At 36.9% G+C, this 13,933-nt stretch overlaps 1 protein-coding gene across 3 annotated transcripts in view; it reads left to right on the plus strand.

Moving 5' to 3' along the window:
• The window catches only part of ESF1 (ESF1 nucleolar pre-rRNA processing protein homolog), an 88,781-nt gene that overhangs the window by 58,926 nt on the left and 15,922 nt on the right, over positions 1-13,933 (plus strand). For all 3 annotated transcript variants that reach the window (XR_002824103.1, XM_023731429.1, XM_023731430.1), the window contains 2 exons: positions 2,955-3,076; positions 6,212-6,299. Coding sequence is in view for 2 of the 3 variants with exons in the window: in XM_023731429.1 (XP_023587197.1) it covers positions 2,955-3,076; positions 6,212-6,299 (210 nt within the window). In the remaining variant the exon portion in view is untranslated. The remainder of the gene's footprint in view (positions 1-2,954; positions 3,077-6,211; positions 6,300-13,933) is intronic.

Genomic DNA, 13,933 nt, shown 5'->3' on the forward strand with positions numbered 1-13,933 from the left:
TTTTTTAAACAAATTTGTGCAGAACTAAAGTTTTAATAAAGTTGTTTTTCATTCACATAGTGCCTGCTCTCAAATGAGGCTAAAACTGTCTCTAAAGAATGTTCTTGTACTTACGCCAAGAAGCTTCTGGGATGGGCATATTTTTAAGAACTTAGAACATAAACAACTGTGATCTGTGGCAGATTTAAATGACCTCCTGATGACAGTGAGAACAAGGCCTTTTTAAGTTACCGTTGTGGTGTGTTAATTCACTGCAGTGTATTTGTGACACTACTATTTTGATGTATTTAGTGAGAGCCAGGCAAAAAAATTATAGAATATATTTAACTGAAGATATTATTTCTTTATTGTTGTAAACAAGCTAAATACCAAAAATACACTATTTACTGACAGCAAACTTTATAAATTATTCTAGAGCTGTAGGTCCTTTTTTTTTTTTTTTTAATCACATGAGCCACTTTGAGATAATGACCATTTATTTAGATCTGATTTCATTTAGTTTTGATTCATTTTCTGTTGGATAGAATATGTTCCAAACATGAGAGATGGAACAGTTGGCTTGAAATACGAATCCCTCCTTCAAGACTGATCAATTAAGTGTTAAGTATTTACTTTGTATCTGGCACTATGCTAACCACTGTGGAATACAAAAGAAGGAGACTTTAAACTGCTTTTTTCTAGATGGAAGAAAAGGCATACACAGTTGAAACTTTTAAAATAGAAAAGACATTTTATAACCAAGTACCAAATAAAATAACACATCAGCTTTGTGGTACAAATAATAAATGGTCCTTCTTTTCAGAAATAATATCTAATCATTGTCCAGAACAGTAGTTCTCAACCAGGGCTGATTTTGCCCCCAAGGGAATATTTGACACTATACGGCAATATTTTTTATTGTCATGACTAGGGAGTGCTAATGACATCTAGGGAGTGGAGGCCAGAGATATTGTTAAGTATCCCATAATGCACAGGATGGCCCCTCACAACAAAGAATTATCTGATCCAAGATGACAATAGTGATAAAGGTGAGAAACCCTAATATAGAACCTACGAACTTCAATTTGAAGTTATGGGAGATTGACTCCACTCTGTCCCAAGACTTTTCAGCCCCTGTAAAGTTTCCTTGCCTAAGGTCCTTGGATCCTTACACAGAGATGAGCATCGGGTACCCGCAACCCCTGTGAACACTGCATGGAAGTTTTTTCAGTACAGTGTTCCAGGGAGAAGTGTCCATAGCCTTTATCCAATTCTTAAAGGATCCATGTCCCCCCAGAAAAGTCAGGACTCACATATGGAGTAGAAGTTTATAGCCATAAAGGCACATCAGACCAGTAATCTAGTCACCTTAAACAGTAACAGCACAGAGCCGTCCTTAATATCTAGCGCAGCTAGAGGTAGAGTTTTAAATTTCAAGCGTCAAAATTAATCAGAAAATACTTTTTGCTGAAAAAAAATCTAAATTTTAATTTAATATTTTGAAGTAATCAAATCTTAACACATGAAGAAATTTATAGTAGAATACCTTGAAGATTATCAGTCTAAACATTAAATCTAATGATCCAATAACAGTGCTTTTAGAAATTGACACTGGACTGATTGTGTGCTGACCAACAGACGTATTTGAATTGATTTATTCCATTATTTGAAATCAGCTTGTTTTATCACGATTTGCCACTTTCTCCCAAACATGGAGAGAAAGTCGAATTGAAATTGTACTATACATTAATGTGAGGATTCCAGTTCACATCTCCTAGATTCTGTTTAACTCTTGATTCAGTCAGATCCAGACATGGTTTTGCATACTCCACATTTCTCCTGAAAACTGTTTAGTAAAATGGATTATGTTTTCTTATAAGAAACGTTTTATATTTAAGAGTTGTGTTTCTGATTTGACAACCAATAAATTAGAGGTTCTGCCAGCAGTATGTCATAAAAACAAATCTTCGTAACCTTGTATGTGCATATAATTTAATACTTTTCCAAGTCGTAGAAATTTGGAGATTAAGTCTTGATGTGAAAGCCAAGGAAGGGACCATAGAGATCATCTATTCCAGCTTTTTCAACTGTTTTTTTTTTTTTTTTTTTTGATGCTCAGAGCTCTCCATCCCCTCTTTAATCCAAGCAGCACTGCTTCTGGTTGTTTTATGTATTTGAACTTCCATAAAATATTTTATTTGAAGAAAAAAGGTTCCTCTTTACAATAAAGGTGTGTGTGGGAGTGAGGATTTGCATGCTTCTGATCAAGACTAAGCTCACTTTTAAATAAAGAACCTGAGGCCCAAAGCATTCAGATTTTTTTTTTGTTGGCTCTATTCTGTCAGCTGGAAACGCTGTGGCATACTGGTTAAGAGCTCAGCTGCTGACCAAAAGGTTGGCAGTTTGAATCCACCAGGCTCTCCTTGGAAACCCTATGGGGCAGTTCTGCTCTGTCCTATAGGGTCGCTATGAGTCGGAATCAACTCGCCAGCAACAGAGTTGGTTTTGGTTTGTTCTGTCAGCCACACCAGCAATTCTGACGTATCTGGTAATTGGATGGTGGATAACTAGGAGTTCAGATTCCAGTTGTGCAGCTTCCTAGCTGCATATTCTCAGGCAAGGTGCTAAATGTCTCCGAGTCTCAGTATCCTTATCAGCAAAAAGATTAATTATAATATCCTTAGAATTGTTTTTGCTTTCTTAGAATTTAGAGTTTATCTGGGAAAATGATCTTGATTACCCAAGTCTTTTTAAAAAGAGCATTTCGAACCACTGCGTTAATTATTTTTGTAATGGATTTTGTATTATTTAAATATTTGAAGTCCTCCCTCCCTCAACACAACCCTGTCCTCCAAAGAAATACTAAACAATAAAATATAGACATCTTTATTATTAAAGGGGACATAGTAAATTACATTTTTAAATGAATGATGATATATCATTTTTGTAACTAAACTATGTGGGTTTTTCCTCAGGTCTTAAAGAAAGTGCAGAAGAGATGGTCAAAAACAGATTGGAAGGAAAAGATAAACTGACCCCTTGGGAACAATTTTTAGAGAAGAAGAAAGAGAAAAAAAGACTGAAAAAGAAACAAAAGGTATCAGTAATAATTATGAGCAAATATTGTTAAACACCAGCCATGTATCAGAAGGTGTCAAGAGCTTGGCATCCATTACCCTGTAATGTAACCCACTTACTAGAGTAGACCTTGTTATCATCACAATTTTAAGAAGGAGGAAAGTGAGAACCCAATAGGTTGAGTACTTTCTGCAAGGCCACACAATTGTGTACAAAGCTTGGTAGAGCCCAGAGCCACTTTAATCACCACGCTCTAATAGTTTACATTCACATGCTGCTTAGATAAAATACATAGTTGATATCTAGGATGTAAAATAGTATGATTCTATTATTTGTTTTTGCAGAAGAGAGGTGCATACAGACTTTTTTACCTGAAGATACATGCACATAGAAGTTTTTAATGTGAATGAGATTATGCTATACGTTTCTATTCCTCAGCCTGCATTTCTTGCTTTTCATTATTAGATAAATCTCTTACCATCTTATTAAGATGAGGATGTCCTTTTACTTTCTGCTTAGCCTTAGTAAATTATAAAATGTCATAATGTTAGATTATTTAATATAATTTTATGTGACTAGTTGCTGTGTTGTCCAATTTAGACTATTTTTATTTGTAGCAAGTTTTATGCAGCCAGTTTATGTTAATTGAAAAAAAATTATGGCTTTTGGTATAAAAATTTATAATTAAATCCTTTTTTCCCCCAGAGGAATATTGCCTCTGCGCTAATACTGTACCTATGGAAAATCTGATTTGACCCACATTATTCAGGGGATAACATCTTTTCCCGAGCTAGAGTCCCCAGTAATAGCAGAGACCACCTATGGTTTTCATCAATAAAAATACTTCTACTCCTGTCAGTGAAACGCAGCATTCTGTTACAGTCATTGCCGTAAGATGGTATCACTGATAATCACAGAATTTTAGAACTTGAGAGATTTTAAATGATTAATTCTAGTCCAACCCTATTGTTCTATAGTTGTAGAAAATTAAATGACTCATCTGAGATTACACTGCCTGTTAGTGACTAGGCTGGAACCAGAATCCACGATGTCTCTGTCCAGTGTTCTTTCTACTGTACCATGTTGTTTCCCTGTATACTCTATAACTTGTAACGCTTTTGTTACAGCTATGTCTTTTAGTGATCGTAAAGATAGAGGGCTGCAAAATTGGATGATGCAATGGAATAATTTTTGTACTTCTATTGTAGTCTATTTTTCTGGAAATGGATAGTAAAATGGGGAAAGAAATAAAATATGCTACCTGTCCTTCTTCCCTAGAACTATTTTTTAAACAAATTAGACAGTACAATCTTTTAAATGTAATAATTTCACAAGTAATTAAGCCATTAGTTTATCTGAAGACTTTAAGGTTGGTCTTTATGAGGTTAACCAAAGTAGTCACTTATTTCTGAGACCTTTAGCAGCTATTTTGCTGGTTTACTTTTTCTAGGAGGTTTGATTATCTAATGCTTTTACTCTTTCCCTTCCTTGGGAGAAAGGCTGGACTGGTTTTATCAGCATTCAGAATACATTTGTTGAGTACCCAGCATGTTCTAGCCTCAGTGTTCTGTACTAAACTTGATGACTCCAGCAGTTCCCTTCTAAACTCCATAGGTCCTCTGTATATAAGAGGAGTTTCAAGAATTTTCTTCAAGTTAAAAACACTTTTGCCTTTTTTTCATTTTCAGTGACTTCGGTTTTAATATTGAGAAATTATTACTGAAGAAATGAATACATGTTTGTGTGTTGTGGTATTTAGTATTTTGATATAGCTATAGTTTATAAGGAGACCCGATGACATAGTGGTTAAGAACTCAGACTGCTAACCAAAAAGGTAGGCAGTTCAAATCCACCAGCCGCTCCTTGGAAACCCTATGAGGCAGTTCTTCTCTGTTCTGTAGGATCGCTATATAGTTTATAAAAGGAGACTTGGTGGTGCAGTAGTTAAGCACTTGGCTGCTAACCAAACGGTCAGCAGTTCAAACCCACCAGCTGCTCCGCAGGAGAAAAATGTGACAATCTGCTTCTATAAAAATATACAGTGTTGGAAACACTATGGGGGCAGTTCTGCCCTGTTCTGCAGCGTCTCTGTGAGTTGGAATTGACTCGACAGCACTAGATTTTAAAGAAGTAAGTCAGATATATAAGTATTCCATAAAATTCTTTGTTAAAAACATCATGTTACTATAAACCCATTATAATACTTTGGTGAAAAAAATTCTGACAAGCACTTGTTCTGAAAGGGATATTAATGTCAAAATGAATATTCTTTAGGGCTTGGTTGGTCTTCTTGAGCATGAAGGCTGCTGTTTAGCAATATCCATTCTAAACTTTTTTGTTTTAATGATTTTGAGATGTTATAGATTGCTGGGGAGAAGTTTCAATTCAGTTAGTCGGCTCTTAGTGCACATGTGTTCTATTAATTTTATAGGCTTGATTTTTTTAATTTGAATATACTGATTTACTAAGTAGACAGTGTGTTCAGATTTGATTAGGGAAATTTAACCAATAAATTTGCTTTAAAATAACCAAACAGGTTTTGAGAGTGGGTTACTGTTGAAACTGGATCGTGGAAACAAAGGTGTATTATACTGTCCTTACTACTTTCATATATGTTTAACATTTTTCAAATTAAAAACCTTTTTAATTAACCGGCAAATAAATTGTTTTAAATAATAATTCAGAAGATAACCCACAATATATTACTTCAGGCTGTTGGCAGTCACGTCCATTTCTCTGTTTTATGTGAGGTAAGGCTACCTCTTTTCACTGATCACAAATCTAAAAGTAATCTCCTTTGAATGTCTGTATCTCTTTGTCTCTTCAAGCACTTCCTGTCTTAAATTATTATCTACATGTCTCTGTGTCTTATTTCCTTTAAAAAATTGTTAAATTTTTCAGGGCAGCAACCATGGATCTGGTAACTTTCATTTCTTCTAAAAGTCCTGTATGGTTTCCTGTATTTATTAAGTGTTTCATAAATATTTGAACAAACAAAACAGTGGCTTAGATAGTAGTTATTTTCCAAACCATTGAAAAACTGATTTAATTTTAAATTGAACTGCTTGATTTAAATGTATATGATTTATTTTTTACATGTATATATTATAATCCTTATACTAATGAAACTGTATTTTTCATATTCAATTTGAAGGCTCTTGCTAAAGAGACCAGTGAAGATGAATTGCCCTCCGATGTGGATTTGAATGACCCATACTTTGCTGAAGAAGTTAAAAAAATGGGTAAGCCAGCCCATATTTAGAATTTCCAATTTGAATGTAAGGAAAAAAAGTTGACATGGGTAGAAGCAATATAAGCTAGTCCTGTAAAAATACCTAGAATTTATATCGCTCCCTTATTGGCTTATAAGTAGGTCTGTCCTGTGGGGGATAATTGTTGATAGATTGGAAGAGTTACCATGTCCCTGTACATACAGGAGTAATGTCTTTGTAGGAGGCCCTTAGTAACATGGTTAATTTAACAGTTTCCTGGGGGTTCCTTTCTGGGAAATATCTGTATAGAAAACCGGATTGACTGTCTAAGACAATGAGAGTAAATACAAAGAGTAAATAGTCATCTTGTGTGCTTTCACTGATTTTTTTTTTTTTTTTAATAAAACATCCACTCTAGGACTGTCTTTGCAAAGGCTATGAAGAATTAAAAGTGTGAAATGAATTTGTTTATGTTTTTGTAGATGTGTGTATAAATTTAATTTTTTTAAATTTATACATCATATTAATATAAAAGCTTTTTCTGCCCAAATACACAAAGGCAACTGTATGATTGTATCCCTTTTGCATTTATCCTGCTTCATTATAGGTAAAAGCCAGCTTTTCTCTTACTTCCCATTTTCCTTAGATCTCTAAACTATCTGGTATCCAGTTTCCTATATCCATGGAGCCTTATTTCCATTGCTTATGCACCATTTACCCCCATTCTTTCTTCAGTGCTTTCATTCTTCCTTTTTGGTATGTGTAAATGTGAGTGGTAGGGCCTAAGCCATACTTGGACAAGGCCATGCAGAGACCACTGTAAACATTTTCCATTTGTTCTCGTCTTTATACCACACACATGAACCCCAAAAGACTTGCTCCTGGAGCAACTTTAAGCTGGCATTGTAAAGAGAAGGGTTTTGTAAAGTTTCTCTGCTTCTTGTCTCTCGTGACTACTGGGCCAGAATAGTTCTCAACAGGAAAGTCAGAATTGCTCAAAATTATTTCCTGGTTGTTGTAGGCTTTAAGCACTGACATTTTATTGATGAAAAAGAGATCAAAATGAATAGTCTATTGTAGGATGTGAGATTCTTGAGAATTGGAAGGGGAAATGGAAACTTTAACATATTCTGCTTTTTGTCATACCTGAGTGTTCATTTCTAAAACATGATGGTTTTTAGCCTTATCCTCTGATTTCAGGAAACCAAGTTTATAGTGGAGAAATGTGAAGCATTAGAGTTTCCTTGTTCTCATTCCAAAGTGCTCCATTTGGCATGTGAAATCTGGTCAGATTACAGAACTCAGAGTAGAATTAGAAGAATAAGTTAAATGGTTTGATGGTTTAGGGTAGCCTGTTTCTTGGAATAGGCGCATTTAAATTGTGAATAAGCTTTGTGCAAAGTTAGTATCAGAAGTTCTGAGGGAAGAGGGATAGGAAAAATTAGCTTGCTTTCAATATACATTTTATTTCAGAATACTTTCTAGGAGTAAATGCTTATATTTGGGCTTAAGCTATTTTTCAAAAAGGAATAAGAGAAGTCAGAAAAGCCTGAGAGTTTTGTACATTAAAAAATTAGGACCAAAAGAAATGGTGTCTTGCAAGTTTGTTTATTCGTTCTATCAATAAATATTTTAAATACATACCAGGTGCTGGGCATTCTGCTAGGCTAGAGATACAGCAGTATTAAAACAAGCAAGTTGCATCCTATAGGAATTTCTGTGCATTTAGGGAAGACAGATGCTAAACAGGTAAACAAATAAGAATTTTGTCAGGATATGGTACAGGCTTTGAAGGAAAGAAATAGGGCAGTATGGAATATATAACTGGGCGGAAGAAGGGGGTAAGGACGTTTATTTTAATAGGATAGGCAAAGAAGGCTTTTCTGAGGTGAGACATGTAGAATGAGTCAGGCATGAAGAGCTGGGAAAAGAGAATTGCAAATGAAGCAGAAGTGGGTAGAAAGGCTGAGAAAGAACTTGTTGAAAAAATTGAAAGACGCCAATGTGGCTGTTGGCGTGGTGGAACAGGGAATTTGGTATGAGGTACAGCTGGAGACACAGGCAGGAACAGACCATGCATGGCCTTGTCATGGCAACAGATTTGGATTTTACTCTACAGACAGTGGGAGCCACTGAAGAATCTTTAAGCAGGGATGTGACTTGATCTGATATATATTTTAATAGATTACTCTGGTTCCTGTGAGGAGAAAAGATTAAAGAAAGGCATTCGTTAGAGCTGGGAAGTGAGGCTTTTGTAGAGGTCTCGACAAGAGACAGTGGTAGTTTAGACAGCACGCCAGTAATGGAATTGAAAGGAGAAACGTGAATAGGATTGTAGATCTATTTTGGAGATAGACTTGCTGATGTATTTGGATAAGGAAGAAATTTAGCATAGTTCCTAGGGTTTTGATTTGAGTCCGTGGGTGAATACTCTTTGGTTTATTTACTGAGTTGAGGAAGAATGCAGGAACAATAGGTTTGGATAAGGGGAACAGTCAGTAGGTCCATTTTGGACGTAATTGCTTTGAGATATCAATTAGGTATCCAAGTGGAGGTGTTAGGTTGATTTATGTGTGAGTCTGAGAGATTAGAGAGCAAATATAGACTTAGGAGTCAGTAGCATATAATTAGTATTTCAAGCCATGATACTGGGTTTTCAATACTAGACAGACAGCATTCATAAGAGAAGAAGATACGGGATTGGACCCTGAGGTAGGGTAAAGCCTACAAATGTACTATTACTCTGTAGTACTGGAGGAGGTACCAAAGGTAGGGAGAAGCTTAAAAAATAGGTAAATAATCTGAGAAGCGACAACCAGTGAAATAGAAGGAAAAGCACTAGCCTACTGTCACGTGATTCAAGAGAAAAGAAAGTATGTACAGAAGGAGAGGTGTGATGGATTGTGTCAAGTTCCACTAGGCTTGCGGAGAAGTGTCTGTGAGGCTTTGTGGGGTGGTAGAGCTCATTGGCTGGTCTTACATGCAGTTACAGCAGATGAGTGTGGGTTAAAGTGTGAGTGAGAGACGAGGAAGTAGAGATGAAGAATGTAGATCATTTTCCAGAAGTTTTACTGTGAAGGATAAAATGGGGCAGTAGCTGAATAAGGGTAAAGAGAAGGTTTTTTTTAAAGGTGTGAGCTCTTAGGACTTGTTTTTATCTTCTTGGGATTGATCCAGCAGAGGGAGAGACTGAGATACAGAAGATGGGGGCTGGACGGGAGTGGTTAAAATAAACACAAGTGCAGTGTCCTTGGTAAGGCAAACGAGGCAGACAAGTAGAATTGGCTTTGAAGGAGCCAGAAGGAGTCTCTTTGGCAGGAGGGAGGACAGAGATCGTAACTACTAGTGCAGGTAAATTTGTATATTTGGTGGCAGAAGATGAGAGATTTCTTGTGTTAGTTTATAGATTTATACTATTTGTTCGCTTGTTTGTTTACTCATTCATTCATTTGCAGAAGCATAAATAATCTGAGTGGAGGACTACACAAAATTGGTGTGCAGGAAAGGTACAGATCATTCTGCAGAGGGTTATTTCCCTAAGGTAAATGCATTGTCAGATGGAAAGGTAATGCTCTAGTCAGGATAGCTGAGAACAGAGAGAGATGGGTGTATAACCTGAGGGACAAGCCAGATGCAAAACTGTAGAATGTGTGACAGGGCACTGGTATGGGAGGTCTAGACAAAGAAGGCGGCAGCTAAGCCTCACAGGCCAGTTGCAAAAGGAACATGTCCCTTTTACACATTGCTGGACACGGCTGCATTATACACAGTACAAAGCTTTGTGCCCTGGTTCATTCATGTATTCATTCAGTCTGCAAACAGTTACTGAGTATCAGAATGATCCAACCCTTTCATCTACTTTTAGCATTTGTTAGAAGATATTTAAATTTATGAGAATGATACAATTCCTTCCCATACTTTACATGTTACTGACTTCCTAGGTGTAACTGGAGCTTTTAAAAAATATATGTTAGGAAAATATCATCTATATACTCAGATAGATTTAATGAGAAGTTTTCACTCAATTTAGAATTTTTATCCCCCAGGAAAAGTTAAATTAGTACTTAAAAGAATCCATAAATTATATTTGAAAAATAAGTATCGAATGTTAACATTCTGCATTCATGAACCAGGAGAGGATAGATGGAAGTGTGCCTGTAAGGAGATCAAAGGGACCTTAGAGTTTACTGTGTGCCCTCTAAATATAAACTTACATAGTAGGTACTGTTGAGAGTTGGACTTTGGTTGAAATGCACCAGTTTTTTGTTTGTTTCTTTTTTTAATGTAGATATAAAATAACTAAGGTTACCTATATGGTATATTGATTTATCACCACACTATTGCCTTTATTATTAATTCATCAAGACATTTTGGATTTTAGTACCTTGAAAGTGGAAGATAATCGTTAATGTAAGGCTATAGATCTTGCTTTCCCTTTGCCTTCTTATCGGTCGTTTGGCCGTTTCACGGCTTGTTAACTATTACAAGTCCACCTCAGTTCAGCTATCACTTACAATGAATGGTTTGTGGCAAGAGGAGGGATAAATCATTAGTTGAGTTTAGGGGTTACATGTTGTAAAATTCTAGTAGTAGTATTAGCGTCAGAACCTGTCTAACTTCAGGGGGGATAATGAGAGTCACCGTCAGCACAAAGCTGATTCCCATGAGGTGGTCAGACATACCTCCACTCTAACCTTTCTACCAATTCTGACACCAGCCGTCCTCCTCACGGCACTCTCTACTTCTCTGCTGGGTTTGATAATCCATTGCAGTGGTCACACAGAACTCACAGACCATACTTACAGTTAAGTGGTTTATTAAGGAAGTAACAGGGTACAGCTCAGGATCAGGACCAACAGGCTACAACTCAGAATCAGGATCAGGAAGCATGCAGGCAAAGTCTCCCTTCTTCAGGGCAGGACAGCTCTCTTAGCTCCTCTTGGCTGTGCAGGCCTCCTCCCAGCCCCTGCGGAGAGGCTTCCTCTTGGCCCTGCCATCTGTCACCACCGACTCTGCTATAGGGCCCAGTCCGAGCTTCTTGCCCTCAGCTCTGCTACTGGGCCCATTCCAGGCCTATCACTGTCTTCAGTGTTAAAGCCCTTGACCTATGTTACAGCTCTTTTAGGAGGTTCTTTGTCTACTTTCTCTCTCTGCTTCTCTCTTCTCTCTTCTTTCTTCCTTCAGCTTGTCTTCCTGCTTCTTTCTGTCTCTGAAACCTCTGTGGGTTTGGCTGCTTATATATACAAACTCCTAGTCAATCTTAAGGTGTGGCCTTCCTACCAGGACCATGAACTGACCAGTCCCCTGACCAATTCTCTCTCGGTAGACCATAGACACTGCATTTGCATAGTAGGCTACAAATACTTCATTAGCATAGCCTACGGTCACTTCAACTGCATAGTATATTGACCAATTCCTGCAAGGTGCATAACAGTCACAGGGCAGGCTGCAGCCCAGGACCAGACAAAAAGTATCAAACCAAGTTGTTCACAGTTTACGCTGGAAATGTAACTAATCCTTTGGGGTAGAAAACTAAGGCAAAGGTAATCCCTCAGGGTTTAGGGGGAAAATCTCAAGTTGTTTTTGCAAAGAACCAGGGCAAAAGGCCACATAAAGGACTCATTTCACCACATATGTTATTTTAAGATCTATGTGTCTTATATCCCCATTAACTTACATTACTAAGTATGTAATGCACAGACTAAATTTGGAAAATTGCTGTTTTTCCCAAGAAGCTAAAGGGGTGTTCTCTAGTTTCCAAAAATATTTAGAGTATAATGCACTAGACTCTCCAGTGTTTGGAAGTTAAACAGTTAAATAGGACAAAGACATTATCAACCAGATGGACTTGGATACGTTTATAACACCTTTGCTCTAGACAACCCCATAGAGCTCAACTTACATAACCTTCAAAATATGGGGTAACTGAGCTCATTAAATGACGTGTTGTTTGGCTTGGGTTAGGAGGTGATGTGAATGCTAGAGAGCTTTTATAATTTTCTCCCTTTTTTTTCCCTCTGCAGTTTACCAACTGCAAACTTGTCATAATTTTTCTGTTTTCTTCCTAAACTTCAAACTTCCTATCAAATGAGAGTTTTGAAAATTATGATGTGTTTCTGGAGTATGAGTTAGAAAGTTACACTTTTCTTTTAGAAATGAAATATTATTCGATAAATTTGCTTATTCTTGTCTGATTGCATTAACTCTCGTTAGTAAGTTTTTGTTTTTAAGAAACAGGACCGAAATAAAGTACATCACTTGACAACATACCCTATTAAAATTTTATCTTGACAGTTTTAGAAATTTGATAAACCACAATGAAGATCCAATTATTATGATATGCGTATTTGATTCATTCAGCCAGTATGCTGAGTGCTTACAGTGTATTGCTATAGTGTTTTATAGTTTACAAATGCTTTTATGTATATTCTTTCTTCTAGTCCATACTTAGCCCACTTTATAGATGAGTAAATGGAAGCTCAGGAAACAGGTGAGATGCCCGAGGGCCAGTTGGTAGGTGGTAGAACCTGAATCCAGCTGAGCTTTCCTTTACTTTTATAACTCTATAAATACCTTGTAAAGACTGATGCAGTAACAAGGACTCAGATATATAAGAGCTAGACGTGAGGAACTGCTGGATTTCTAAGCAAAGCTGGAATGCCCAGACCCGTGGGAAGATTACTTAACTTGTGGGCAAGTAATCTTGGAAGCAGGAATATGCTGCAAAAAAGGGTGAATTACTTACCACTTCTCTCGGAGCCCTGGTAGCACAGTGGTTAAGAACTCAGCTGTTAACAAAAGGTCGGCGGTTCAAATCCACCAGTCACTCCTTGGAAACCTTATGGGGCAGTTCTCTTCTCTCCTATAGGGTCACTATGAGTTGGCATCGACTCAGTGGCAACGGGTTTGGCTTGTTTTTGTTTTTATCTTACCACCTCTCTCAGGTCAGTACTGAGGCTATGTCTATCCTCCTGTGAACTCTCAACTTCCTTCTCACCTGGAGTGCTCAACTAAACCATCTGGAGGAATTGGGGGCGGGGGCAATTCAAGTAATGGAAAATGAAATTTCCTTCACCAGTATTCCTTTCGCAGATCAATTTTTGGCAACACATCTTTTTCCATAAATGTACAGGCATTTGCTTAAAGGGTTAGGTAGCTTTTGCAGAGTAGTTTGAATTTATTTTATTTAACTATACAACTTTAACATCTGATTTGGAGTCTCTGTTAATTATCTGACATATGAGAATCAATCAGTATATACTTTAATCTTTTTTATTGTATTTTAGATGAAGGTTTACAGAACAAATAGTTTCTCATTAACAGTCAGTACATATGTTGTTTTATGACATTGGTAAACAACCCCACTACACATCAACACTCTCCCTTCTCGACCTTGGAGGACCTTTTTTTGGTGAAAATTTACATAGCCAAAGTTACACCATTTCAAAAGTCACTACATGTACCATTCAGTGACCTTGACTACATTCTTCCAGTTGTGCTGCTATTCTCACTATCCTTTTCCAAATTATTCCATCACCATTATCTTCAGCTCACTACCCCCTAGGTTTCCCATCAAACCTTTTGAGTTGCTGTTGTCAATTTGATCTCACATAATTCTTTTTTTTTTTTTTTGTACTTTAGATGAACGTTTGCAGAACAAATAG

Source organism: Trichechus manatus, unplaced genomic scaffold (assembly GCF_000243295.1).
Source record: "Trichechus manatus latirostris isolate Lorelei unplaced genomic scaffold, TriManLat1.0 scaffold00042, whole genome shotgun sequence".
NCBI lineage: Eukaryota > Metazoa > Chordata > Mammalia > Sirenia > Trichechidae > Trichechus > Trichechus manatus.